At 64.4% G+C, this 27,599-nt stretch overlaps 3 protein-coding genes across 11 annotated transcripts in view; all 3 read right to left on the bottom strand.

The window, feature by feature from the left end:
- The window catches only part of LSP1 (lymphocyte specific protein 1), a 40,495-nt gene extending 24,665 nt beyond the window's left edge, over nucleotides 1-15,830 (bottom strand). Inside the window, exon 1 of one of the 7 annotated variants that reach the window (XM_080688558.1) lies at nucleotides 15,337-15,451. In XM_080688558.1, coding sequence (XP_080544684.1) covers nucleotides 15,337-15,407 — 71 coding nt within the window. In that variant the 5' untranslated portion in view covers nucleotides 15,408-15,451. Of the gene's footprint in view, nucleotides 1-686; nucleotides 1,118-3,954; nucleotides 4,110-5,512; nucleotides 5,737-15,336 lie in introns of those variants that run through there. The other 6 variants (XM_080688557.1, XM_080688559.1, XM_080688560.1 and 3 more) reach the window with 6 other exon arrangements.
- Nucleotides 15,831-20,535: 4,705 nt separating this feature from the next.
- TNNI2 (troponin I2, fast skeletal type) lies at nucleotides 20,536-24,125 on the bottom strand. Of its 3 annotated transcripts, none has more exons than XM_080642765.1 (7): nucleotides 23,960-24,125; nucleotides 22,224-22,262; nucleotides 21,593-21,634; nucleotides 21,369-21,497; nucleotides 21,157-21,246; nucleotides 20,879-21,055; nucleotides 20,536-20,769 (listed from the first exon to the last, which is right to left on the bottom strand). In XM_080642765.1, the coding sequence occupies exons 3-7, from the start codon at nucleotides 21,617-21,619 to the stop codon at nucleotides 20,674-20,676; spliced, it is 519 nt and encodes a 172-aa protein (XP_080498891.1). In that variant the 5' UTR covers nucleotides 21,620-21,634; nucleotides 22,224-22,262; nucleotides 23,960-24,125; the 3' UTR covers nucleotides 20,536-20,673. The 3 variants fall into 3 exon arrangements, with proteins under 3 accessions (XP_080498891.1, XP_080498889.1, XP_080498890.1); XM_080642763.1 differs by lacking the exon at nucleotides 23,960-24,125 and adding an exon at nucleotides 22,821-23,018; XM_080642764.1 differs by lacking the exon at nucleotides 23,960-24,125 and adding an exon at nucleotides 22,360-22,607.
- Nucleotides 24,126-24,253: 128 nt separating this feature from the next.
- On the bottom strand, nucleotides 24,254-26,391 carry SYT8 (synaptotagmin 8; the record flags this gene model as incomplete). Its single annotated transcript, XM_080640178.1, has 8 exons — nucleotides 24,254-24,487; nucleotides 24,582-24,715; nucleotides 24,805-24,910; nucleotides 24,993-25,160; nucleotides 25,242-25,409; nucleotides 25,500-25,598; nucleotides 26,030-26,196; nucleotides 26,298-26,391. The coding sequence occupies 8 exons, from the start codon at nucleotides 26,389-26,391 to the stop codon at nucleotides 24,254-24,256; spliced, it is 1,170 nt and encodes a 389-aa protein (XP_080496304.1).
- Nucleotides 26,392-27,599: the final 1,208 nt, after the last annotated feature.

Raw genomic sequence — 27,599 nt, forward strand, 5'->3', positions numbered from 1 at the left:
GCCAGGGGGCACCTGCTTCTACCATCCCGCTGGCCCACATCCTGTCCGCCGCCCCCGTGAGCTGCCCTCGGGGACAAGCAAGACCTCATCCCGGACTCCGGGGGCACCAGAGTCCCTCCCAGGTGGCCGTCCCCTGAGCCCCCACGATGCACCTGGCCTTTGGTTCCTGCCGAAACCTCCCACCACACCTGTGGCGGGCGGCCTCCTTGGGACCCATGTGGGTCCTGGGGACCAGGCTCTGAAATCCTGTTGGGGTGACCGCTGCCTGAGCCTGCCCACCCGCCCCCCCCGCCCCTCCACAGCCCAAAGGCCTCCCGGTGGCCGGCGGACCCCCGCCATCCACCCAAACAGCCCCGAAGGGAAGGGTCCCTCGCCGGAGCAGCCGCCACCCAGGGGGCCACGAGCAGGTCCAGCCTTAGGGGTCTGTGACCCCGAAACCTTCCTTAAAGGCACTTGGCCCACTCCCAGGCCTTCCTTTACAACGTGGGTCCCCGAGGGGAGCTCTGGACCCGTGAAGACCCTGCGGAGACTGGAAATGGGCCCTCGGGCCTCCCTCCCGCCCCTCCACCCCGAGCTCCCCCTCAGAGGGGGCCCCGGAGGCTGGGTCAGGGGCCGCCCACCTCTGCCCAGAGCAGGGTCCAGGGTGTAGCCAAGCGCCCGTCACCTCGCTCCGGCGGGGGTCCTACCTCTCGCGACGTGCTCCGTGGTCGGCCTCTTCCACACCTCAGCCCACGTCTGCCCCGACCAGCCACCCGGCCGGGCGTGGGGTCGGAGGTCAGGGCCTCCCCACCGCCGGGTCCTCGGGCCTGTAGGATCTGGCAGGGCCGTGCAGGGCCGGCCCGGCATTCGGCCCTCCCTCCGCCCTCCACGCTGCGCACAGGTCTCTCCATCCCCTCCGTGTCACTGACCACGCGCTGCAGGGCCGGGGCCAAGTGCCACGCCGCCCGAGACCTCCCAGGCGCCCCGCCCCTGCGCTCAGCATCCTGCCGCCAGACGTCACCCCTGCCCCCCGGACGCCCACGCCCAGCGTCGCTCGGCCCGACCTCCCGGGACTGGACTGGGGGCTGACCGCACGGCCCCCCGACGGCCCGGCAGCCCCGGCTGCACCTCCAAGTCCAGCCCAGCCTCCAGGAGAGCCGGGCGCTGCGGAGCCGGCTGGGACTGCCTGGCACGGCTCTCGCCCGCTCACGAGGCCAGGCCTTGGCACGTTCCCTGACACGCGACTGGTGGCTGGCACCGGCTGGAGCCTCTCCATCCCTCTCCCCGTTCTGCCTGCCCGGTGCCCAGACCCACCGCACACCCCGAGGCCCCACGCGCGGCTCTGCCCACAGTCACTGCCGAAACGCTTCTCGCGTTGGTCCTGCCCCAGGGTCCGCGCACGGGACCCAGACCTGGCCGCCCACCTGGCACCGGACCACCTGTCTGTCTGTTCTGCCTCTGCCCTCCCAGGGAGCCCTCGACCCCCCAAGTGCACGAAGCAGCCAGACCCTCTGCCGGACGCCTCCACACGGCATCTGCTCCCAGAGCCCTCAGCACCCGCCTGGCCCCCAGCCTCTCTCTGAAGCCATCGCAGCTCCCGGTGCCTCAGCTGATGGTTGGGGGGCGGGGGGGGGGGGCAGAACAGAAAGATCGGGCTTTGCCACCAGATGGGCTCTCGTTCAGTCTCCGTCCTGTCTGGTGTCCTCATTCTGCCGACCCCGCTGCCTGCCCCACCCAGAGAGGAGGGCAAGCCCCCGACTCCCCGCGCCCCGCTTCCTGGGAGCACACACGGGACGTGGGGTGAACGGCAGTGGCCCATGTCCCACGGCTGAGGCCAGGTGGACACGCCCTGGCCCTCTGCCCTGAGGCCCCGGCCAGGAGCTGAAGGCCAGCATGTGGCTCCTCATGGCCACCCTCCCACCACCCCGTTACCGACGAAGAAACTGAGGGTTAGAGGTGCAGCATCCTTGGGGGTTCCAAGCCCGCAGCCCCCAGGAGCAGGTGGGGGGCAGCAGACAGTGGCAGGACGGGTCCCCACTTGGGGCTCAGCCCAGGTACAGAGACTCCACGCTGTGCCCAGCCCCCCCCCCCCCCGGCCCTCTCTCGGACCCACCTGCCTCCACCTCCTGGTGACTCCCACCTGCCCCGAGGTGCAGGAGCAGGCACTAGACTAGACAGTGCCACCCACCTCCGGGGGTCACCACCTCCCCGCCTGCCCCTCTGGTCTTCCTCGGCTGTGTGGGGACAACATGGGGGGGTGGCCAACATCGGGGGCACCCGTGGCCCCTCAAGCACCCCATCTCCTGCCTCATCCATCCCTTCTCCTCGCTGCTTTCACTTGGCCTCTCCCTCCTCCTACCCCGTCCTGGCCCGTCTGGCCCGTCCTGGCCCTGTCATTCCAGCCTGTACAGTCTGTCTCTGTCCCCAGAGTGGACCCCTCTTTCTGCTGTCATGGTGGCCCCCGTCCTGTCCTCTGCCCTTCTCCCACCTCCTGGACATGCCCTGGCAGAGCCCGCAGGGCACAGGCCCCCTGCCCCGCCTCACCTCAGGACCCTCCGGCCACCCTCTCACCTTCTGGGGTGCAGTGGGGTCTGACCCCACTCAATGCCCGGGGCCCTGTCCCTCTTTCCTGCCCCCCCGGGGCCTGCCGAGGGCCTCTCGCCCCTGCGCTAGCTCCCACCTGCAGCCGGGTGCCCGCCTGCCCCGACACCTGTGTGGGCCAAGCCCTGGCCACCAACCTCAGCTGAGCTGCTCTGAGGGTGACGAGGGCGTCCTGGGGGCTGGGCCCCGCCAGCCATTCCTGGGGGCCGGGAGCCCCGGGGCACCCTCTGGGCGCTCTGGCCAGGGGCTGGGTCAGCTTCAGGTGCCCGGAGCACCCTGGCCGCCGCACGCCGCTCTGCCCTGCTCCCGTTCCCAGGCTGCAGCTGGAGCCCGGCCTGAGCCTCAGCCGCTGGGCTCCTGCCCTGACGCCCTGCCCAGGGGGCTGGGCCACTCGGTCCCCGTGCCCCCTGCTGCTGGCTCGCCCGCTCCCGGGGCAGCACCCACTCTGGCTGACAGACCCCGGTCCCGAGGCGGTGCCGCCCGCCCGACGCCCAGCCCTGCCAACGCGGGGCCACCCCACCCCCGGACCCGGGCCTTGGGTGGGCCCGAGGCAGCCACGCCTCTTTGGACACTGTGGTTTGGAGGCCTGGCTCCCCCAGCCCCTTCGGGCCAGCCCGGCGGGCTGCCGGCCCCATCCTTGCCCTGCTGGCCACACAGGCTCCCTGGAGGCCTCAGCAGGGCGGCCGGCGAGAGGAGAGCCTGGTGCTCGTGGAGGGCGGGGGCCCCGGGGGGCGGCAGAGAAGCCCCCACCGGGGCTCCTTCCGCCTGCAGAGCCCCCCCCCCCCCCCGGGGACCGGCAGCCCGAATGCCATAAGAACGCCAGCCTCCTTGCTCTGTGCCAGCCCAGCCCCACCGAACAAAGCCAGCCCCCCACGGACTGCGGGACGAGGCAGGAAGCCCAGAGTTGGGGTGACTTCGGGAAATGAGCGCTTGGGGTCCCCTGCCTCCCTCTCAGCGTCCTCCACACTGGCCTGGCCCTGGGGGAGCCCGAGGGGAGCCTCGAGTCCCTCAGGGGGGCAGAGGGGCAGAGGGGCAGAGGGAGATGCGCGTTCGGCATGGGGCACTCCTGGGGCGGGGGCAGCGGAAGCGTCCAGCTTGGCAGATGGTGAGGATCCGGAGTCTGGGTGGCCACAGGACTGGCCGCAGCCCCAGCCATAAGCCAGACTGAGACGAGAAATAGCTGCTGTGCCTGGCTTGTCCCAGAGGGAGGCCGCGTCCCCTCCGGCGTCCCCTCCCTGCCCGGCGCGTAGGCGTGGGTTCTGGGGAGCCCAGGCAGCCCACAGTGAAAGACGGGGTGATGCCGTGGGCCGGGAGGCACTGCCCAGTCCCCCAGCGGCCCTGGGCAAGGGCAGCCCCTCAGGCCCCGGCTCTCACCTGTCAGCCGTGCTACCCACTGGGAGGGCTTCACGAGTCCCTGTGGGTGTCACCGGGTCGGGAACCTGGAGGGCGTGGGCTCCACACCTGCCCGCGGGCACCTCCGCGCCGCTCAGCGGATCTGCTTACAGTCACGGGCAGATGTGGGTCTGTCTGGCTTTATAAGAGACTCTCCTGCTCCCCACATCCCACAGGGGGAGTTCCCAGGGACACTTCCTGTGCCCCAACCCACTGGCCAGCCACCGCAGGCCCTCCTGCCTCATGCCCATGCTCGCCCCCCCCCCCCAGTGGAGCCGGAGGTGTACCATCCGCACCCTGCCCGTGCCCCCTGCTCCCCCAGGCGGCAGCCCGGTGCTGGGCCACGGAGCTCCCTGGAGGGCTACAGTGGTGACTCCTGGAAGGACACACCCCAGCCGGGCAGACCCTGCAAAGGACTCGAGGGTCCCGTGAGGAACAAGCGCAGTGGGGGCTGCGAGGGAGCCGCCCAGCAGGGCCCCTCAGACCCGGGCCCGGTCCTGCCTGGGTGGCGGTCCCTGCGCCATACCGCTGTGGGGCTGGGAGAGAGCCATCACCTGGTGTCTTCGGGGGCCTGGCGAGCCGGAGCTGCTGAGCCCACGCTCACCCCTGTCCCTTCCTCCTCCCAGGTCCTGGCTTCGGTGGACCTGGGGATGCCCAGAGATGCCCATCCAGGAGCTTGCCAGCATGCTCCATGCCAGCAAAGAAGGCAGGGAGCCAGCGCATGGCCTGGCAGAGGACAGGCCTCCCGGCTTGGGAGAAACCTTGCAGGTACCTGGAGGAGGCGGCCTTTCAGCTGGGCCTTAGATGCCTGGAAGGGTTCAGGAGGAGGAAGGGCATTGCAGACGGCTCAGAGGGAGGTGGTCACCGGGCTCTCAGCCTGCCTCCCGCCCAGCTCTGCGGAGTCGCTGGCCTCTGCCTCTGCGCTCTCTCTCTGCAGCATGACTTTACCGAGGAGGAAACGGAGGCCCAAAGAGGACAGGGCACTGGCCCGAGCCGGCAGGAGCCAGGGTCTGAGTCTGGAGAGGCGCTGAGTTCGAGGCCTGAGCACTCCCCAAGGCCCACGGTGCTGCCCACGCAGAGCTGGGTGCTGAAGGTGCACAGCTGCAGGGCCCAGTTCCATCATCTGTGAAGTAAGGGTGCCCGGGTGCTGCCCAAGGCCAGTGGGCCGCAGGCGAGGCCTCGGAGCTGTGCGAGGAGGTGCCCTTCCTCCCGGGAGCACTGGGCCAGGCGGAGACCCCGGCGCCTCTGGGCACAGCAGCGCCTCCTGAGGCCCAGGGCGCAGGTGGGAGAGGAGGAGGCCTGCCGGGTGCACGCACCTGCCCACAGCCAGCCAGCTTGGCACCCCGGACCGGCCCACAGCCTAGGGGCAGCTCCTGCTGGGCTGGGCCAGATCCTGGGAAAGACTGGGAGGGCCCTGCCCAGGGCTGGCCTGGCACAGCCACCTCGGCCCGGGCTCAGTGGGTGCCAATGGTCTGTGGGTGGTGCCGGCGCGGACATCCTGCCCGGCCCTCCGTGCAGGTCGGGGCCGGGAGGCACCTACCTCTGGAGGGTGTCCAGGCCCTGTCTGCTAGGGTTCCTCCTCAGGACCGCTGAGCTGCTCATGCTGCTGGTGGCCGCCGCCTGGCCGGTGACCTGGCCTGACCCCCGCCCTGGGGACGCTGTGGCGCCTTCTTCAAAGGCCCGCTGGCCCTGGTCTGCTGCCCTCCTCCCGCCCCTCCTCCTGGAGCGTGGACCCTTCTCGCCCCGTCTCCTTCTCTTCTCCTTGCCTGCCTGCCCTTCTCCTCCTTCACCCTCTGCCCCTGCCCCTCCATCGCCAGCTGTCCCTCCCCTGTCTGGCCTGGTCTCTCTGGTCCTGGTGCCCCCTGCCCTGTCCTCTCTCTCTGTCTGCTGGTCTGTCCTGGGCCCTCTGGATCTGTGGGTCTCTGGGCCCCCTCCTCCTTCAGGCTTAGCAGCTGCTTCCTTTTTGTTCCCCCCAACCCCCCACTCCGCCCCCCTCGGTCTCCTCCACCTCCAGGGCCCCCTCCTTCCCAGACTAGTAAATGTCAGAGTGGAGCCCTCCCAGCCCACAGCCGGGTCAGGGGGACCTGGTGGCCTGGGATGGGCAGGGCTGCCTCCTGCCCCCTCCTCGCCGTCCCCCTCGGCCATCTTGCCAGCTGCCCCTCCACCTCACTTGCTCCTCTTCCTTGTCACCTCTGCTCCCCAAGCTCAAGGGGTGCCTGGTCCCACATCTGCCCCCCATTCCCTTCGAGCCTTTCTCCTCGCCTCGCCTGGCCTGGCCCGTGCTCTGGCCTCCTCTCTCTCCCTCCTGCATCTGTCTTTTGGGTCCAGCTCCTCTGCCTGCCTGCTCTCCCCCTGCCTCGCCCGCCCCTGCCCTGCCTGCTCCTGGGCCCTCAGCACCTTCTCTCTCATTCCCCGTCTCCCTGGTCCCAAACGCAGCCCCTGTCTCCTCTTTTCCCTGTGGTGTCTCTCTGTCCCTATCTCTGTCTCCCTCCCTCCCTCCCTCCCCCTCCCTTCCTCTCCCCTCCCTTCCTCCCTCCCTCCCTCTCCCTCCCTCCTCTTCCCTCCCTCTGGGTGCTCCATTTTCCTTTGTTTATTCCCAGCCCTCAGCTCCTTTTATCACCTCAAGGGGGAGGCCGGGCACCCCAGGGATCCTCTCTGCTCCCCAAATGGGGAGGCTCTGCCCTCCCCGGCCCCCACCCGCAGCCTGCCCTGGGCGGTCAGAGCGGTGAGACCCCTAGGGGCCAACACCAACCAGCCTCTCTGGGTTGGTGTCCATGCTCCTGAGAAGTGGCAACTGGGCACAAGGTCAGTGCGGTGCCCTGGCCAGCCGGCCCGTGGCCCCTGGCTCTTTGGCCAAGGCCCCGGAGAAGCAGCCCAGCCCACTGTTTGTCTGGTTGGGCTGAGTCACCGTGACTCACTGGAGGCTAGTGGCCGGACAAGGCGGGGACTGGACCCACTCGAGGGGAGGCACCGAGGGAGCAGTCTCCCACCCGGGGCTCACCCGCGAGCCAACATGCACACGGCCCCAGAGGTGGACACCGCTGCGCCCATGGCTCAGATGGGGAAACCGAGGCTCCGACTGGATTCCAAGGTCTCAGAGCCGGGGCCCAGTGGAGCCAGAACCACAAGCCAGGTCTGCGGACTGCTGTCTACCGGGGCATGGCCCAGAGAGGCCGTCCTGTGCCCGGCCTGCCCCTCCAGGCCCGAAGCCACTCCTAGGGGATATGTGAGTGGGCCGAGGGCAAGGTAATGACCGCCCTGGCAAGCGGGCAAAAAGGCGAACGGGTCGCTGGGTGAAGGCCGTTGTGTTGAGGTGGCGGCAACAGTCGGAAAAATTCCACATGGGCCCCTAGCTCAGTCCGCAGTGACTCAGGTGGTGGCTGCTGGCGGAGACTCCGTGGGGGTCAGGAAGTCCGTGGGGGTCGGGAAGTCCCCCCAGCCCTCCCCCCGCCCCCCCGCCCACACGCAGGCTGGGTCTCGTGGCCGGTCCTGGAGGGGAGCCCAAGCATCTTCCCTCGCCCCGCACAGCCCGGGAGGAGCTAAGCATGTGGGGAGTGCCGTGGAGACCGCGTGACCACAGCTGGCCCCGCATCCAGCCGGAGTGTGGAGACCTGGGGACTCTGGGGGCATGAGGAGGAGGGAGGCCGCAGGGCCAGGACCCAGCAGGTCACCCGGGGAGGGGAGCTGGCTTCACGTCCAGCCTATCTCCACCGGGCCACCACCCCCTTGCCTCTTGCTCTTGGTTCTGGAATCACAGTCGCCGCCAGGAATGAAATGTGCCAAGGCATATTTTGGTTTAATAGCAGGAAAAATATTCCCACGGGGGAGAAGGCTGCCTTGGGATTATGGGAAACCCCTGACATTGAGAACTTAAAATGGAATCACACAGCTTTCTATCAGAAATATTGATGAGGGAGAGGCTCGAGGACAGATCTTTACCTGCACTGGCCATGACTCATCGTCCTACAACCAGGGTGTGTCCTAACAGGGACCATAAGGTCGAGGATTTGACCTCAACTCCACTACTATTTGTCCATCCATCAATCCACTCATCCTCCCATCCATCTTCTATCATTCATCCATCATCCATACATCCTTCCTTTCATCCATTATCCCTTCATTCTCCCATTCATCCTCTAACCATCATCTATCCTCCATCCATTTACCCACTCATCCATCCATCCATCCATCCATCCATCCATCCTCTCTCTATAGCTATCTGTCTTTCCATGTATCATTTATCAATCCATCAATTTTTCAATATATCTAGCTATTCAATTATTCATATAAACACAATATATCCTTCTATCAATCTAGTCAAGCATCCATTAATACATATATACCCATGTTCACCCATCCATGCATCCATCTATCATCCATACACATCCATCTACCCTTCTATCTATTCACGCACCCATCATCCATTCATCTTCCCCTCCATCTTCCATCCTTCCACCCATTTATCCATCCATCCAATCATCCATCTATCCATCTACTCATCCATCAACTCATCCTCCCATGCATTCACTCATCCATCCTCCCTCCATCTATCCCCCATTTATCATCCATTCATTCACTTATCCTCCCATCCATTCTTTATTCATTCTTCATCCATCATCCATCCATTTGTCTGTCCACCCACCCACCCTTTCACCCACTCATCCATCATCCATGTATCCATTTATCTACCCACCCACCTACCTGTCCATCCATTATCATCCATTTATTCATCCGTCTATTCTCCCATCCATCATCTGTCCATCCACTTATCCATCCATTCATTCTCTCATCCATCCTCCACCCATCATTTATCCTTCATCCATCATCCATTCATTCATCCACCTATTAATCCATCCATCCATCCATTTATCTGTCTACCTATCCCTCTATCATCCATCCATTCATCCATCCTCTATCTATAGCTATCTCTCTTTCCATATATCATTTATCAATCCATAGTTTATCTAGTCATATAATTATTCATATAAAAACAATATATCATTTCATCAATTTATTCATTCACGTGTCTATCAATACATATGTACCTATTTTCATCCATCTCCCTTTACAAGTCTTTATTGAGCAAGTATCCAACTATCCATTCATTCATATACACATACATATACACATACATGCATTCATACATACATCCAGCCATCTATCTAAATGTCTTAATACATATAAAACACTTAGAAGAAGCACTCAGCTAGCCATCCGTCGATTTGGAACATAACAACCACTCAATCTATGTCAATTACTATTATTTATATGTTCACCCATCAATTTGTGTATCTACTTGCCCAGCTACCCAACCAGTGAATTATCTGTTTATTCTTTAATTCTTCTATCTCTTTAAATACCTCATATCTCTTCATATATTCTTCTGTCCTTACTTTTATTCAACTCTCCAAACGTTTTGGTATTTACCCATCCCCTTCCTACATCCATTCATATACCTGTCTGTTCAGCCACCCATACGTCCACCCCTCTTTCCATCTAGCAAGTCGTACAACCAACTGTGCATAAATACATATATGTATGTCCTTCTTATACATATTTGCCCATCATCTTACCCATTAAGCCACCCCAAAGAGCTAGTACTTAAAGCCGTTGCTGATACATAGTAAACCTTGAATAAATGTTACTTACTATTGTTTTCATCCATCTATCCACTAATCCATATCTCACCCAACCATTTATCTCCATATAACTATCCATATATTTTTCAACAAACTTACTAAACTCTGTTCATGTTCAGGTGCTGGGAATTCAGCATTAACTAAGTCCCTGTTCTCTCACAAGGCTGACATTTTTGTGGGAACAAAAAAAAAAGTAGATATTTACTGTAATAGATCAGAGGATGGTAAATGCCATAGAAAATGTGATTCAGGGTCTGAGGACACGGAGATCTGGAAGGGATTATGTTATATGTAATAGATAAAGACAGCCTCCCAGGAAGGAAGTGGCCTTTCCTTATTTGAAAAGAGACTTTCTCATTGGTGGGTGAAAGAGAGAACATGAGTGCACAAGTCCTGATTCAGCGGTGTCTGTTCATCACTCCATCTCTTCAATAGTTTACCTAGCATCAGCCATTTGTGCATTTACTCTCTTTTCATTTGTCTCTCTTTCTATATTTGCCCATCTCTCCATCTAAAAGTCTATTGTCATTCATATCCATCCATATGTCTAACTCACCCAATAACCTTCTATTCATCTGTCCAGTTATTTACCTGTTTACATTTCATCTATTTATCCTCCATCTATCCCCCATTTATCTATCCTCCATCTATCCCCCATTTATTTCCATTCCATGTGTCCATTGACTAATTCATCCATCCATCTATCCATCCACCCATCCATTTGTCCATCCATCCATCCATCCATCTCTTGGTATACCTGTTCATTCATACATCCAAGGCTGATTATTAGCTTGATATGCACAGGTCCAAAACAGTACCCATTTCATAGGCTAACATTTGTGTCATATATGTTGTTAAATATTCTAAAAATTTTGTTTGTGCTTATCTATCTAGCCATCCATCTATCCACCCATCCATCTATCCATGTCTATGTCGATTCATATATACATCCAGCATTCCATTTATCCACTCATATGGCCAAGTTTCTATCCATTTGCCTATCTAATACTGCTACTTCTACTACCACTACAACCACTACCACCACCACCATCATCACCATCACCACCACCATCACCATCACCACCACCACCACCAACAACAACAACAACATCACCACCACCACACTAGCTAAAATTTATGAGGAATTATGTGCCAGAGACTTTTTAAGTGCTTTTCTTTATTATATAATCTTCATAAAACCCCAATGGGGTAGGCAGTATACTATTTTAATGAGGAAACTGAGGTGCAGAGAGTTAAGTAACTTGCTCAAAGTCACATACTATACATCCATTTTAATTCCTTTCATAAGTTAATCGTATATATTTTATCACTACTTTCTGCCATCAATTTATCACCTGTTTTTCCATATAGTCAACTGGCCATTCACCCATTGATGTATCCATTCATCTACCCATCCATTCATTCACCCAAACATACATAGATATGTTATCCTATCCCTCCATTTAGTCTGTATCCATCCATCCATTTATCCATCCATCCATCACCCATCATTCATCCCTTTTCTACCCATCCATTCATTCATCCAAACATACATAGATATGTTCTCCTATCCCTCCATTTATTCTGTATCCATCCATCCATCCATCCATTTATCCATCCACCCATCACCCATCATTCATCCCTTTTCTACCCATCTATCCATTCATCCACCCATCCACCTACTCATATTTTTATCCATCATTGAGTCTCTTATTTTCCTTTTTTCTTTCTGTTGTGACTAAGCCATGGTTCATAAGATGATAAGAGAGCAGACCCTTATGGCCCAGCAGACTGAGTGCCACAATGGAACCTCAGCAGGGACTGGAGAAGCAAGATGTGTCCTCTTGTTTAGACATTCTCATCACCACACACACCCATACCCACTCACAAATATATGCTCACTCACAGAGCGGTAACGCCGTGCAAGGTACCACAGCAGTGAGAGCCCATGGCGGGCGAGGGGAGTGGGTAAGGGCTGGTGGCCTCCCTGGCTCCTGGGGGACCCTCTGACTTTCAGGGGAGACAGTCGGTCTTATGGGTGCCTCGGTCCAGCAAAGGGCGAGGGCAAGATGGCAGGTGGTAGAGGTAGTGAGGTGCTGGGGTTCGGGTTGGGGCTGGGACCAGGAGAGGCTGAAGGCTTCTTTCTGGATTCTTCTGAATGAACTGGCTAGATCCCTTGATCCCAAGTCCCATTTCCTTTCTTTTCTTTTTGGTTAATCCTCACCCAAGGATATTTTCCCATTGATTTTTAGAGAGAGTGGAAAGGAGAGGGAGGGACAGAGAGAAACATCGATGTGAGAGAGACACATCGATTGGTTGCCTCCTGCCTGTGCCCTGACCAGGGCTGGGGAACCTGCAACCAAGGTACATGCCCTAGACCGGAATCGAACCCAGACCCTTCAGTCCACAGGATGACGCTCTTTCCACGGGGCCACACCAGGTAGGGTGACCCCTAATCTTTAGGACGGCCTTCAGAAGCCCTGGGCAGAGCATCCCTGATGCAGTGGGCGGGGCGGGGCCGGGACAGGGAGGGGCGGGGCTTGGAGAGAGCCAGTGTGTCTGACCAGGCCCGTGTCATTTCTGCTTTCTGGGCAGGTCCCTGGGGGTCTTTACGCTGTGCCCAAGTCCATGTGCACCCTCACCCCAGTGGGCACCTGCAGGTGCAGAGCCACAGTGGCACTGCGTGGGGTTATCAAACATCTCCAGCAGCAGTCCAGCCACTCCTGGGTGCCCCCGAGGCCTTGCTGGGTCCCTGGCATCCCAACCTGGAGCCCACACAGGGTCCAGGCTTCCCAAAGAGTCCGTAGGGCAGCAGAGTCAGGGGGCGCTCTCCACGCCAGGGCCCGCAGGGCCTGTCCAGAGTCCGCTGCCCAGCTGCCTAGACAGCGGTTTGGCCCCGAGGCCGGTGTTCCCACCTGCGTGATGGGCGGTCTGGATGTGCCTCACTGGACTCCACAATGGGGAACGGAGGACTCCGGTGTGGGGAGCGAACTCACAGGATCCCCACTGTGCAGATGGGGAACGGAGGACTCCGGTGTGGGGCTTATTTGTCCAGAAAGTCCTGGCTCTGCTGTCAGCCTCTGGTGCCAGTCCTGCCCCCAGGACTCTGCCCATCCTTCTCCTCCCGCTGGCACTTGGGACTCAGGGCCCGGAAAGCAGGGGCCCTGGGCTCGACCCCACCCCTGCTGGCAGGGGCTTCAAGGGGCTTCTATCCACTGCCACCCACGGGCCCATTGGAGGGAAACCAGGCAGAGGCAGGCTGGTGAGTATGGAGGGCAAGACAGCACTGTGCCAGCCCTCGTGCCACCCGGGCGGGGAGAAGTCTGCCGGGCCTGGTCCCCAGACGCTCCGGGCACTGCCTCGGGTCAGGGCTGTGGAACGAGGAGGCAGATGGGCCCCAAGTAAAGGTGGGGTGCGGGGAAGGAGTTTTGAGTTGCTGAATCAGCAGGGGCAGGGCTGAGCCATCCTTCCCTCTCCCCACCCAAGGAGGGAATGTGGAGGGTCCAGATGGAGGGTGGGGGAAGCCAGGACTGCCCAGAGCCCCCGCTGAGCTCCACCTCCTGCCTGACCAGGGGGAGGAGCGAGGCAGCCCACCTGGGGGTCCCCAGGCTGATCCAGCTCAGACTGGGGACGAGCCCCTGGACCCAGGCCCCCAGTTCTTCCAGCTCAGCAGCCCCTCCCTCCTGCCCAGCCCCTCCCTCCTGCCCAGTGGCCTTGGCACTGCCCTCTGCTCCGGGCCGTGTGCCCCTGAACCAGCTGGTGTCTGGCCCTGTTGGGAAGGCAAGGGGGTGAGAGGTCACCAGGGACAAGGCAGCATGGGGGTTCCCGCCCCCCGCCCCGGGGCAGTCTGAGGGAGGAGGCCCCGTCCTGAGGCAGTCTTAGGGGGCAGCCCATGTACCCAGTTGGAGGGCACAGCCTGCGTGGGACTGGCGTGCAGGGCGATGCCCTGAGCCCCAGCAGATCTTGGTGGGCAGCGTGTGAAAGTCGGGGAGTAGCCCAGCAGACCCAGCCCATGGGGGCTCCGGGGGGGCTTTCCAGTTCGCACACCCTCTCCTGTGCATGGGGACCCCCCGTAGTAAAACCCCCGTCCCTAAGTCACCTTGTGAAAGGAGAACCCATCGCACCCTGAGTCTCAGTTTCACTCTGAAAGGTCGGGGTTGCACACACACCACACGGGGCTGGGGCGGGGAGGAGGGAGGTGTCTGCGGTGCCACCCACTCGGGGCTGGGGGGTCTGAGGGCCAGCTCTCCAGCCCAAGACCCCACCGGTGCAGCCTAAGCCCCTAGGACAGGCACTGGGATGCCCCGGCTCAGCCACAGGCCCCCTGCTGCTGCCTGGGCTGGCCCTCCACCCTCCCTCAGCCTGAGTGACAGCTGGGAGGAGGGGCCAAGGATGGGCCAAGGAGGGAGGCCGGAGTGCCCAGCCAGGCAGCTCCCGCCGTGCCCTTCTATGGGCATGAGGTGCCCAAGGAGCACGGGGAGGCCAGGGGTTGGGTGGCGCTGACGTGAGGAGCCGGTTCTGAGCAGGACAGCTGTCCCCACTCACCAGCCGGGTGTCTGAGCTCGCGCGCCCTGAGCCAGACCCCGCCAGGGGCCACCGCTCAGCCTCCCGCCCGCCTCACACTGGGCCGCAGACCCCGCAGCAGCCCCTCCCTCGCACACACACAGGTACCTGCACACACACACCTGCACGTGCTCACACTCATGCACACGTTGTCAGTAAAGGCACCTGCACAGCCTCAGGTCCTGTCGCCTCCAGCCTCCAGCGGAAGAGAGAGGGTGTGTGTGTGGGTGTGGGTGGGGTGGCGGTCAGACTCCAGCAAGCCCGCCCTGAGGCTCCGGGCCCTGCCCTGCTGCCCTCTCCTCCTTCCTGCGGGTCCCGGCATCTCACCCCTCCCTCTGAGCTGGGGCCCTGCTCCTTCCCTCCTGCTCAGCTGGGCAGCACCCCACTGGCCTCCTCCTGGGCTGGTCTCCACCCCACAGGCCTCCGCATCCCCATCAGACATCCCCCTGCCCCTGGACGCCCCACTGTCCCCAAGCTTGCCCACTCCCATCTCTTCTGGGACATTCACCCTGGGCCACGGGACCCCAAGGCGTGGCTCGACTGAGGTGCTTGCCCCTCCCCTCCCCCTGACAGCCCTTCCCCAGGCCCTGGATGCCCCCCCCCCCCGCTTCTGCCCAGGCCGGGCCCAGGGCTCTGCAATCACAGGTGCCTCCCGGGGGGCCGCGGGCATTCTAGGCCCAGCTCTGGGGGGCGGGCAGCCACGGCACAGGTGGCCCTTTTTGCCAGCAGCCCACACACAGCCCCTGCCCATGCCCCGTCACATTGCGCCCCAACCAACAGTCCTGCTGCGTCCGCTCGGGGACCTGCGGCCTCCCCAGCCTCCATCACCCCAGGAGGCTCTCGGCTGAGCCCCACACATGGGCTCGGCGGGTCCCCAGGTGAGCAAGCCCTCTCCATCAGACCTGGTCCAGAGCCTCCCCCCCACCCCCCCGCCGCCCCGCAGCCCTCCCAGCACCAGCTCCGCCAGCCCAGGCCTCAGTCTGAGTCCCGGTGCCTGGCGGTAAGCACCCAGCCCTCCTGGTCCCGGCCCCGCTCTCGGCCTCTCCCGGGGAGGCCCAGCCGCCCAGGCGGGTCCCAGGAAGGTGCCCCAAGGGCCGTGGACCTCAGGACTGAGCGTTACCCCCACGTAAACACCAGCGCACGGCCTCCTGTGGGCCCTTACCCTGCGCCGTCTTCGTCCACCAGGAGTTCTTCCTGCTCCTCAGAGCCGGGCTGGCCGGCCGCCTCCGCCATGACCTGGTGCTCAGGGACCGCTATGTGCGCTGGGCTCTGGGCGCTTCCTGGGGCGGCGGCTGAGCCCCCCTCCCCCCGGGTTTCACTTCCCCCTTCACTGCAGGTTGAGGTTTGGCTGGGGTTGGGTGTTGTTTTCAGTCTGTTGCTGCAACAGGAGGGACACACCAGCCACCAGGAAGCATGAAGCAAGTGGTGGGGCCTGGGGGACAGGCCCGGGAAGGCGGGGGGGGGGGAGGGGGGGCGCTGGGCACCCTTGCGTGCTCCAGAGTCCCAGGGCCTGCACAGGAGCCCCCATTCACCTCCCAGGACCCCCTTCCCGGGCAGCCGTGGCCACGAAGGGCCTGTGTGCGTCCTGGTCCCCAGCCCCAGGGCGGGCGCAGCTCCGGTCCCCGAGCCACCACGCTCAGCATCTTACTACCCAGTGAAATCTTCCGGGTGGGCCCAGCGGCGGGCTCAGGGGCTGGGCGTCAACCTAGGAACCAGGAAGTCACGGTTGGATCCCCAGTCGGGGCACAGGCCCCGGTTGCAGGCTTGATCCCCAGTGTGGGGCGTGCAGGAGGCAGCCGATCCATGACTCTCTCTCATCATGGATGTTTCTCTCTCCCTCTCCCTTCCTCTCTGACTATACATATTTTTTTAAAGAGACATTTTCTGGGTGTGCACACAGAGCCGGACCCACCTCCTCACCATGCCGGGCCGTCGCTGGCACCCCTGACCTGCACGCAGCACCCTACGCTCTGCATGCTGGCTGGTCTTCGCCCCACAGGGCTCCCCGTGGCTCCTCCATGGTCCCCTCCACTCCCCTGCCCCCACCCTCTGCTCTAGGAACCCAGAACTGACCATGTGGACAGACAGTGTCCCAGGTTCTGGGTCGTGGGGGGTCCCTAGGAGGCACAAGCAGGATCTAGGGGACCCGCCCAGTCTGTGTCCACCCTGTACTGTCCTCCTCTGTGGAGAGTGGCCAGACTAGGGGCTCCACAATCCGAAGTGGGGGCCTGGGGCTGCGTGCCGTCCAACCGAGCCCGGCAGCTGGGCCACGGCAGGGACGTCGCCCCCAAGACCAGGCTGCCCCCTGGGGCTCTGAGCTAGGAAGAGGGAGCCCTGGGCCATCTTGTCAAGCCCTGGCCACGCGGGCCTGAGGAGTCCCCTGGAAGGGACCTGGAGGAGCCCCGAGGCCGAGGAGGCAGGACCAAGGCCCAGGGGGGGGACGGCAGTGGCTCCGGGGGTTCACCCACTATTGGCCATGGCAGCCTGGCCCTGTGGGGCGTCATCCTGCACCCAAACTCGGAGGCTTGATCCCCAGACAGGGCACACACAGGAGGCAGCCCACTGATGTCTCTCTCTCTCTCTCTCTCTCTCTCTCTCTCCCTCTCTCTCTCTCTCTCCCTCTCTCTCTCCTCTCTCGCTCTCTCTCTCTCTCTCTCTCTCTCTCTCTCTCTCTCTCTCCTCTCTCTCTCTCTCTCTCTCTCTCTCTCTCTCTCTCTCTCTCTCTCCCTCTCTCTCTCCTCTCTCTCCCTCTCTCTCTCTCTCTCTCCCTCTCTCTCTCTCTCTCTCCCCTCTCTCTCTCTCTCTCTCCCTCTCTCTCTCTCTCTCTCTCTTCTCTCTCTCTCTCTCTCTCTCTCTCTCTCTCTCTCTCTCTCTCTCTCTCTCTCTCTCTCTCTCTCTCTCTCTCTCTCTCTCTCTCTCTCTCTCTCTCTCTCTCCGTGTCCTGGGGTGAGGATTTAAAAAAATAAATTTAAAAAAATTTCAAGCAGGACACAGGGGGTGAAACCAAGGCCAGTCCTCCAGGCCAGGACAGAGCGCACGCTGCAGGGACGGGGGGTGGGACCGGGAGGCAGCAGGATCTGTGGTGCTTTTTTATGGGGACTCGGACCCTGGTACGGGGCCGTGTCAGCCAGGGAAGGCAGACCAGCGGCCGTGACAAAACCCCGTCTGCAGACTCCGGTCTCCCTCCAGCAGCCATCAGGCCGGAGCAGTGGGGAGGGGGCTCTGGGTCTTTCTGGGACCCCCCGGGGTCCTCCCCCCACCCCCGAGGAGCCAGAGTCCCGGCTGTTCCTCCGTGTCCCGCTGGCAGGGCAGAGGGCTGAGACCTGAGGATGGTGCAGGCCCAGGGGCCAGGCCTAGACACGGGTCCATCGGGACTCAGCCTCACGGCCTCACCTGTCCACACGTGGGAGTGAGTGTGGCTTAGGAGCAGGAGGGGCTGCCAGGAGAGGGGCGCGGGATGGGGTCCCCCTCCCTGAGGCAGCCTTGTGGGTTCAGTGTGGTGGCAGGGGGCAACCGAGGGGAGAAGCCGTCTGCAGGTCTTGCTGTGAGCCGGGCCCCATCCCAGGGTGATGGCAGGAGGAAGGACCTTGGTGGTTAGGAGATGGGGGCAGAGCCAGGGAGGGGAGAGGCAAGGGGGCTGGGGTGGGTTGTCAGCAAAGGGACTCCTAGGGGCAGCAGGCAGACCAGCGAGAGGGAAGGCTCGTCTGCGAGGTCCCGTGTGTGCGGCGCCTGGGCACCGTCCGCTCCATAGATGGCGATGGAGGCCCAGACCGCCCCAAGCCCTCGGGGCTAGTGGACATCATGGGGGGCTTCCTGGAGGAGGTGACTGTGGTGGAACCTGAAGGTGGGCGCACGGGCCACCGGAGAGCCCAGGCGACGCTCCAGGCCTCGGGCTGTGGTGGGCATGGCGTGCCCGTGAGGGCAGGGACGAGCACGCTCACTCCCAGGAGGTGCCAGCGGTCCCTCCTCACCTGTCTGTCCCCTGAGGCAGGTGAGCTCATCTCCACACCCATTTTACAGTAGGGGAAACTGAGGCCCAGCGGCCCATCAGGATGCCATGAGGAGGAGTGAGTGGGGGTCAGGGAGGAGGGATCGGGACAGCAGGGCGACAGAGAGGCCGCGGGGGGTCGGTCATGGGGCCCCCCCAGAGCTGGTGCTGGGACCAGAGGCAGCCGAGCGGGCAGGTTGCTGTTCTGTTTGCTAAAAGGGGAGTCTCCCTCTGCCTGGGCCACAGGGGGCCCTGCCAGCCCCTTTCACACGGAGCAGCTCCGATCCCCCCGCCCGAGTCCTTGTCACCTGCTCTCACCGGGTTTGTTTCATTTATTGTTTTTAAAATGTTTTTATTGATGTCAGAGAGGAAGGGAGAAGGAGAGAAACATCAATAATGACAGAGAGTCATGGATCGGCGACTCCTGCACGCCCCACACTGGGGATCGAGCCCACAACCCAGGCCTGTGCCCTGACCGGGAATCGAACCCTGACCTCCTGGTTCAGAGGTCGACGCTCAGCCCCTGACCCCCGCCGGCCGGGGTCCCCGTTTATTTTATTTACTTTCTCTGTGTTGCCCACTCGTTCCCTCCAGGCACCCAGGACGCTCGGGCCCCGGTGCCTTCTGCCCCCCCCTGCTCCCAGCCACCCAGGAGCCCAGTCCCTTTCTGAGGAGGAGATGGTGCCAGGGACCGAGGCCTGGGGGCCGCTTCTCCTCGGGTTCCCAGGGCCAGGCCTGAACGCTGCGGCCACCGCACACGCACCACCCTGCACGGGGGCGCCCCACCTGCGTGCCCACCCACCCACGTCCCTTCCTCCACCTCCACACTTCCCCCGGGCTCCCCACGTCTCTGCAGCCTGACCCCACCCTCCCCCGGGGCTGTGTCCACCCCACCACAGTGTCCTCCGCAGGCCTTCTCCCCTCCCCGCCCACCTCAGGGCATCACCCGCCCCCCCCCGCTCACTTCTGAGGACCCCTCAGTCTCCTGCCCAGACTCCTGCACCCGCTTCCCTCGCTGGGTGCTCTGGCCACCAAAACCTGCTCCTTGAATTCACAGTCTGCCCTGCCCGCCCTGGCCTCCTCTCAGGATGAGCCCCAAGTGCCCCTCAGCCCTGACATGTGCCCTGCGCCCTGGAGGGCTCCCCGCATCTCGAGGCCTGGCTGCGCCCACTGTGCAGGGACATTGCCGTCATCTGTGCTTCCCGGCCCCCGGGGAGGGCAAGGGCTGTCCCCCGAGGCCTGGCCTTCCCCTGCGGTAGCTGGAGCCGCTGCCCGGGCAGCGGGCCGCAGGCTGGGCCAAGGGGTGATACACCGGCCGGAGCCGCAAGGTCACCTGGTTGCAGGGCCTGTGGGAGCTACTCAGGACACAGCGGGTCCCGGGCCGCCGCGGGCGGGAGCGCGACGTGGTGAAGGCCATCGGGCGCCGCTGACGTCAGTCTCCCGTCCCGCGAGGCAGCCAAGGCTGAAGGCAGCTGCCCTCCCCATCTCCGGCCCCAGCAGATCAATCGCTGGGACCTCCGGAGGGCGAGGGCGGCCGACAGCCCCTCCATCACGGGCCGCTGGGCCTCCCGGGCTCCCCCCAGAGATCTGAGCGGAGGGACCTTGGCGGGCGGGCCGTCGCCCCATCTATCACGGGGAGGCTGACAGCCGTGGCCTTGCCGTGACAGCCCTCATCCGGCCGTCAGGGACACGGCCCCTTGATGTGTGAGGTGGGCCAGGACCTGGGGCTGAGCAAAGAGGGGCCCCGAGCCCTCCTGCTGGGCCCGCGTGGGGCCAGGTTGGCCTGTCCTGTCTCTGGGGGGAGCTGGGCCCCCCGGCCCCTCTGAGCCCGAACCCCCTGGCATAAGCCATCTGGGGGGCCATCGGACCCAGGGCTGCCCCACGGTGTCCCCCAGGGGCGGCTGTGGGGTCTGAGGAGGGGCAGCCTGGGAGGAATGGGGCGTGGCCCACAGTGCACATGCCCGCCACGGCCCCCGGCCCAGACTTGTGGTGACGGACTGAGACGGTCTCTGGGCGGGCAGGACCCCTGGTGATGGCTGTGCACACCGACCAAGGATCTCATTGTGAGAACTGCTCAGACACGCAGCAGCCACCGTCGCCCGCGCTGAGGGCTTGGGATCGCCCAGAGCCAGCCGGGAGCCCTGGGAACAGGCCCTGAGCACAGCACCAGCCCTGGGTGCAGGCCGGCCCCGCGGAGTCCACTCTCAGGGCCTTCCCCGTCTGGCCCGAAATTCCCGAGGCCCCTGCACGGCTCCCCCATGCCTCGCACCCGGCCGAGGGCACCGGCTCCCTGCCAGCTGCTGGGCCTTCCCGGGGCGCAGCACCCAGAGGCTCGGGGGCCTGTGGGCGGTGAGGTTGCAACAAGGCCGCAGAGACCAGTCACAGGGCTGGAGGCCTTTATTGACAGCTGCGATGAGCCCGCCCTCCCAGCGGCTCCGCGGGCCCGTCCTCTGCCACCCTGCCCGGAGCCGGGGTGGCCGCCAGTGCGAGGCAGGGGGTGCGGCGGGCAGCCTAGGACTCGGACTCGAACATCTTCTTCCGGCCCTCCATGCCGGACTTCTCCTCGATGTTCTTCCTCCAGTCGCCCACGTCGCGCAGGTCCCGCTCCTGGGGGTGGGGCCAGAGAAGGCTCAGCCTCAGTTTCCCCGCTGGGAATGGGCTCCCGGGGCAGGGCGGGGTGGGCCCCGCAGGGACGGGGCTGGGGGGGGGGGCCTACCTTCTCCGTGTCCTCCTTCTTGACCTGCTTCAGGTTGGCCCGCAGGTCCATGCACACCTTGTGCTTGGAGCCCAGCAGCGCCTTGAGCATGGCGTCGGCCGACATGCGCACCCTCCGCAGCGGCGGCCTCTTGAACTTGCCTCTGAGGTCGAACAGCTTCTGGTTCATGTCCTCCAGCTGCAGGGGAGCGGAGGGCTGGGCAGGAGCCGCAGGGCCAGGCCGCCCCCTGCGCCCGCCACCCCCCCTCGCCCCCCGCCCCCCGCCCGTCGCCCGCTCACCTCCTTGCTGCTCTTCTGCACCTTCACCTCCATGTCGTACTTCTCCTCCTCGGCCGCGTCCACCTTGGCGTGCAGCTGCTTGCAGAGCTCCTGCGGCAGGCCGGGTGGGTGGGGGCGGGTGGGTGGCCATCCTGACGCTGGACCCCGCCCCGCCCTGACCCCCCGTGCTTGCCTTCCCGACCGGTGGGGAAACCGAGGCGGGCGGTGGGTACCTGCAGCTCGGCGGTGGAGCCGGGGATGTGCAGCGGGGGGCAGTGCTCCGACAGGTAGTTCTGTTTCTCTGTCTCCCGGCGGCTCTCCTCCTTCTCCAGCTCCGTGGCCGCGATCTGCAGCATGACGCTCTGGGGGCGGGGGGCGGGGGGCAGGCCAGTGAGGGGCTGTGAGCCGCTGCCCGGCTGGTGCAGACCCCCGCGGCCCTCCCCAGGGGGGCACCTACCTTGAGGTGTTGTCTGCGGGCCGTCATGGCCCTGTTGCGCTTCTGCAAGGCAGGGGAGAGGGGGCAGAGTGAGCGCCGGGCTCTCCACATCCATCCACATCCCTCCCCACTCGCCACCCGGCCGGGGGTCCTGCTCAGGGGACAGCTGGTCCTGGGAGGCGCCCAGTGCCACCAAGGTGGTCCGTCGGGGCGTAGAGACCAGGCTGGGCCTCGGGGCTGGGGGCCTGCAGGGCCGGGTGTGGGGTGTAGCAATTCGAGAGAAGCAGCCATTTCCAGGGGTGACCAGGCCGCAGGCCCACTTCCCTTGCCCCGTGAGGCAACAGCAGCCACTTCCTCTGTGTGTCACTGTCTGCAGGGAGGTGGGGGTGGGGGGGCTTCTTCCTGGGCCTTGAAACTCTGACCTCTGACCTATCCCACTTGGGGCGGGGGGCTCCCATCCCCTCCATGTTTCACCCTTAAGAGATACTCACCTCATCACTGTCCCAGGAGGGTGGGCAGGGTGGGGGGGAGAAAAGAGAGAGGTTAGGGATCTGTGATGGGGTAGGGGGGATGGAACAGTGTGGCCAGGGCGGGCAGAGACCCCTGCCTGGGGGTGGGAGGAGGGGGTGGCAGGGGCATTGGGATTGAGGACTTCACTTACTCCCCCATCTTGAAGTCCTGGGCTTAGAGCCTGTGGGAGAGAAAGATGGGGTATCAGGGCCTCGGACCCGTGGGGGACAGCACCTCACCTTCACCCAGCCCCCTGCTGCCCCGCCCCAAACTCCAACCTCCTGGGGCGGGGGGGGGGGGGTCATCTTGGAATTCCCTGGGAGAGGCGTAAGAGGAGAAAGTGTCCCAGAAAAGTCCCTGGCGGGCGGGTGCGCAGCTGTCCCTGCGGGAGGGGCGGGCGGGCCAGGGCAGGTGCTCCTGCTATTTTTAGCTTCGCTCCTTCGGCTTCGGGCCCAAGTGCCTGCGAGAGGCTGCTCCCCAGTTCAGCCTGGGGTCCCCTGACGCATCAAGACCCCTTCCCACATCCCAGAATCGAGGCCTGGTCATCGAGGCCCGTCCAGGCCCCCCGCCCACCCTCGCCCACCTTCCGCTGCGTCTCCATCTCACTCCCAGCTCCGAGGAAGCCCCCCCGGAGAGGGCTGCTGGTGGGGGTCCCCAGTGCCCGGGCCCCCACCCAGGGATGTCCCACAGGCTGGCCCGAGCAGCGCCTGCGCCCGGCCCCAGCCGCCCGCGGCCTCACCTGGCGTCGGGCTGCGCGGGGAGCGAGGTCGGTCGGCGGGCAGTGTCGCCTGGGCTGGTGGGCCCGGGAGGGTATAAATGTCCTCCCCCAGGCTGGGCCCCTGCTCAGAAAGGACATGCAGCCCTCCTCAGACCAATGGGGCACAGGGCCCTCCCCACCTGCCCAGACCGCCTGGCCTGGCTCAGCCACATGCTGCCGTCCAGTCCAAGAAGTCTTGGGCGGGGGGGGGGGGGGGGGGGGGGGTACCGAGGTTGGGTTGCTCTATTTAGGGATCAGTGACGAGTTCGAGAAGCTCCTGTTCTTGCAAGGAGCCTGCAGGCAGCTGTGTGAGGCCTGGCTGGGCTGTGGTGGGAGCACGGCTCAAGGGTCAGCCGAGGGGCCTCTGGGACTCAGGCCCTCTGGGTTCTATGTCGGGATCCACGGCACGGTGTCCCCCTGGGCCCCCCGCCGCCTCTCCTGCAGCTCACTGCTCCCCTTTCAGCCCAGGGGCATCGCTGCCACAAGCTGGCCAGGCCCCCCTTTCTCCAGCCTGGCTCCGGAGCCGGGCCTGGACCCCAAACGGGCCTCTGGGCCTGCAGCAGCACCAGGGGTCTCGGGCGGGGACGTGAACCCGCCTTCCCGCCTGGAGCAGGCACGGGGGCGCCCTGGACGTGCAGCCATGCAGGGACGCCCCACCCAGAGCTGTTCCCGCACAGCCAGCTCGGAACACTCCCTTCCAGAGGGGGCGGTGGGCCCCTGCCTGGAACGCTACGACCCGCGGGCTGGGGCCCAGGCAGCCCCCACCCATCTCAGGCATCCGGAGGACCATGACTTGGCTGCCTCTGAGCTGGGGGTGCGGCCCCAGCTCGGGGCGTGGGGAGGGTCAGGCAGAGCTGAAGCCCCAGATGTGGGGGATTAGAGCTGCATTCTTTCCCGCCAGGCTGAGCCCCCAGAGACCCGCCAGGCTTCCAAAGGCTTCTGCTGCCCCCTGCTGCTCGCTCAGTGCAGCCCTGTAGCCGCCGCCCCAAGGTTTGGGGGCCGAGAGGAGCCTTGCTGGGCCCTGGGGGTGGGTCTCTTCCTTCCCACAGCACCCCTCAAATGCTCCCCGATTGCCCACCACATCCTGTGGTGCCCCCTCCAGCCCACCTCCCCTCACTCACACTGTCCCTAACGCTGTAACCCCAGGCAGGAGGGCTCCCCGCTCCGGTGTTGTCCTCGTGGGGCTTGGAGGCCCCCTCACCGCCCCCAGGGGCAGGCAGAGGCCGCAGGGCCTGGATGAGTCTGGAGAGGGGCCTTCTCCTCCTTGCCCTTGGAGGTGTCCCCCCCAACGTTGCCCCGAGGGCGCAGGAAGGACACGCGGAGGTGGTGGGAGGAGCGTTTATTGCAGCAGGCCCCTCGAGGCCGGGACGGGCCCACAGCTCAGTGCGGGGAGATCGAGGAGGCACAGGGTGCTGTCAGGAGCCAGGCAGGGGCAGGCGCCGGCGGGGCTGCAGGCCCAGGGCCTGGTCCACCTCCCCGGCAGGCCGCAGGCGGTGCCACTGGGCGATGGGCCGCCGGGCGTGGACCAGCATGTCCGCCCAGTGCTGCAGGGGCTGGCCGGAGGCCCGGGCTCCCAGCGCCACCTTCCCCACGGGCTCAGCCCGAAGCCGCGAGCCCCCGGCCCAGATGGCCAGCACCAGGTCCACGCTCTGGGCAGAGACAGGCAGAGGTGCGGGGAGGGGAGCAAGACAGTGGTCAGTCTGGCCCCCAGGGGGGGCCTGCCCCCTCCTCCAGGCAGCCTACCTGGATCTGGCTCAAGGGCACGAGGAAGGTGAAAGCCTCGTTGAAGTAGGGGGCGGCTGTGCCCTTCCGGGCAGACGTCCTCCTCGTCTTCCACTTCTTCCGGTTCAGCATGAGCTGGACCTTCACGTAGGGCTCTGGGCAGGTGGAAAGGGGTCGCGGCGGTCGTGGGTCTGACCGCCGAGCCCTGTGCGCCCCCTGAGGGGATGCGGAGGGGGGCTCTCACCTGCCAGCCCCAGGCTCAGGCCCCGGGCCTCCAGCACCACCACCGTCAGCCGGCCCAAGCCGGGCACGTACTGGAGCGAGAAGCACAGCTCCCCCATCTGCTCAGCCTGCGGGCAGGACAGGGGCCTTGGTCTCCCTGCTGGCACCCCAGGCAGGCCCGGGCCAGCGCCAGGTGGTCAGCACCCTTACCTCGGCGGTGCCCGGGGGGCCCAGCTGGCGCCAGGTTTCCAGGACGTGCTGCAGATCCATGGTGCCCAGCGGCAGGTGGAGCTCGCCCAGCGGCTCGTGCCCGGAGAAGCGCTTGAAGTCCAGCACCTGCACCCACAGGGTGGTCCGGGGCAGCTCCGCCAGCGGCACCTGCAGGCGGGGGTGTGAGCCGCGCCCCTGCCACCCGGCCCCGGCCCCGCCCGCCCACTCGGCCGCTTGGCCCAGGCTCACGCGAAAGCAGCAGGTCTCGTCGAACATGGGGCAGAGCGTGCCACGGTGCACCTTGGTCTCGTGTCGGTGCCCGGCCTGGGGGGACAGGCTGATGCGGGCGTAGGGGTCCGCTGTGCCCCCCAGGCTCCTGGCCCTCAGATCCACTGCCTGCTTGAGGCCCACCCGGATCTGGGAGCCAAGGGTGACTCAGCCGGGGTCCCTCTGGTCAGCCGCGCACCCGACCCCTCTCCAAGCCCGCAGAGCCTCCGGGGCCCTCACCTCCTGGCTTCCAAAGTCATACTCCAGGGAGAGCTGCAGGCGCCCCCAATGCTGGGCTCCCCCCGGGCCGGACCCCACATCGTCCACCTCCGGCTGCACCTGCAGTGGGCAGGGATGGTGACAGGTGCCGCTGGGACCTAGCCCTCATCAGAACCCTAACTGTCCACCCTGGGACCAGGCCACCAGAAGGGCTCACCCTCAGCCAGAACGGTGGCCCTGCCCCAGCCCATTGCTGGCACCACTGCCTCCTCAGAACACGCTGTGGCCCTGCTGGTGCAGGGCCCACTCTGGGGGTGGCACTCCCGGTCCTTGGGCCCTGGGCTCACCTGCCTCTCTTTGTCACTGCCTCCCCCTCCCCTCTGCTCCCCGCCTCCCCTGCCAGGAAGGCCCTCTGGCTTCCTCTCCTGGGCAGACCTGCTGCTGGGGGTGCTGAGCTCGTCCTGAGCGCCCTGAGCCCCTGAGCCTCTGAGCCTAGACCTTGAACTGAGATCTGGGTGCTGGGCATGGGGGCGCTGGTGCCCGCTCCTCACCAGGTGGGGGGTGGTGGTGCCCCGGACACTGCCCAGGCCCACGGCCTCTTTGTCTCGGGGCTTCCTCCCGCGGGCTCGGCGACAGCAGCAGCAGACGACGCAGAGGAGGCAGGAAGCAGTGAGGATGGCGGCGGCGACAGCGATGGCCACCAGTGCCCATCGGGGCCCTGGGGTGGGCGCAGAGATGGGCCCGAAATGCCCCGGTGGACAGCACTGCCCCCCACCCAGTCCGGCCAGCCCCAGGCCCCTCCCGGGTCCCACAACTCACAGGAAATCCTGGCAACGAGGTCTGGAATGAGCCCGGATCCAGCCGTGGTGCCCATGGGGGCCGGGGCACTGTGAGGGCCTGCGGGATGCCCCATCTCCCCACCCTGCTGGCTTGGAGGAGATGGCCAGGGCGGCCGGGTCACCTGTGGGGATGGCCCCTTGGGCCCCTGCCCACCGCCCCATCTCCCAGCAGCAGCCAGTCTGGGTGTGCCTGGGCAAGGAAGCAGCCCGGGGTGGCCAGGGGGATGGTTCTGAGTGGAGCCGAGGGGAGGGAGGCCCTGGGCTTTGGCCAAAGTGCCAGTTAGCTGCCACAGGCCTGGCCTCCTGGCCACCTCCCCAGCCCCCAGCCCTTGCCAAGCAGGCTGGGCCTCCCCAGGCCTCCCTGCAGACCCCTCTCATTGCAGGGCCTCCTCCTGCAGGAACCCCTCGACCCCAGCGGGTTGTTGCCTAGGGGCCCCCCTTATCCACCAGTCTGCATGTTACACAGGAGGAGCTATTCACACATGTGAGCCGGACCTGGGTCGCCTGAGAGCATGGTGAAGGGGGCTCAATGGGGTCAGGGCTCTGCTGGGGTCATGGGGGGAGCAGGTGGGTGAGGAGTGGGGTTGCTGCCGGTGGGAGCTGGTCTGAGCAAGCTTGGGCTGAAGGTGCGTTCCTGGCACGGGCGGGCGCGGGGCCAAGGCACCTGGGAGGGCGCGGTGGGGCAGGCAGGCTCAGGGTGTGTCTGGGAGCGGCCCGAACATTCCTCGCAAACTGACTCAGCAGCTTGCCCGCCCGCCCAGACCTGCCTATCTACCACCCTTAGGCGAGGGGGTAGGAAGGAGGGCGGGCCAGCTCAGCCACCTGCCTAGGGCCTGGGGAGGGAGCGCACCTGGCCAGGCTGGCTCCTCCCAGCCAGGATTCCAGCTGGGGGCCCTTTGCCCCAGTGGTGTGCACTGTGACCCTAGGCCTAGGCCCACGGGCAACTCTCGGCTCAGCTCATCCTGGCTCCTCTCCTCTGGGGAGCACCCTTCCTCCAACCTGGGGCTCCCCCTTTTTGCCCACAAGAACCTGGCACTCCTCTTGCCACCCCCTCTAGAAATAACCAGGCATGTGGGCCAGATCCCCTCCTGCTGCAGCCCCACCCAGCCTGGCGCTGAGCTTGCTGAGGACAGACAGGGGCCCACGTGGTCCTGAGAGGACCCCACATACGCTCACCAATGCCTCGGTCCCCGGCGGGCTGGGCAGAGGCAGCCCCACTCCCAGAGCCAACCCTCAGGGCTGGTCCCGGTGGTCACAGCACAAAGGGGACGTGGAAGGGGCT

Source organism: Plecotus auritus, assembly GCF_963455305.1.
Source record: "Plecotus auritus genome assembly, chromosome: 9".
Lineage (NCBI taxonomy): Eukaryota > Metazoa > Chordata > Mammalia > Chiroptera > Vespertilionidae > Plecotus > Plecotus auritus.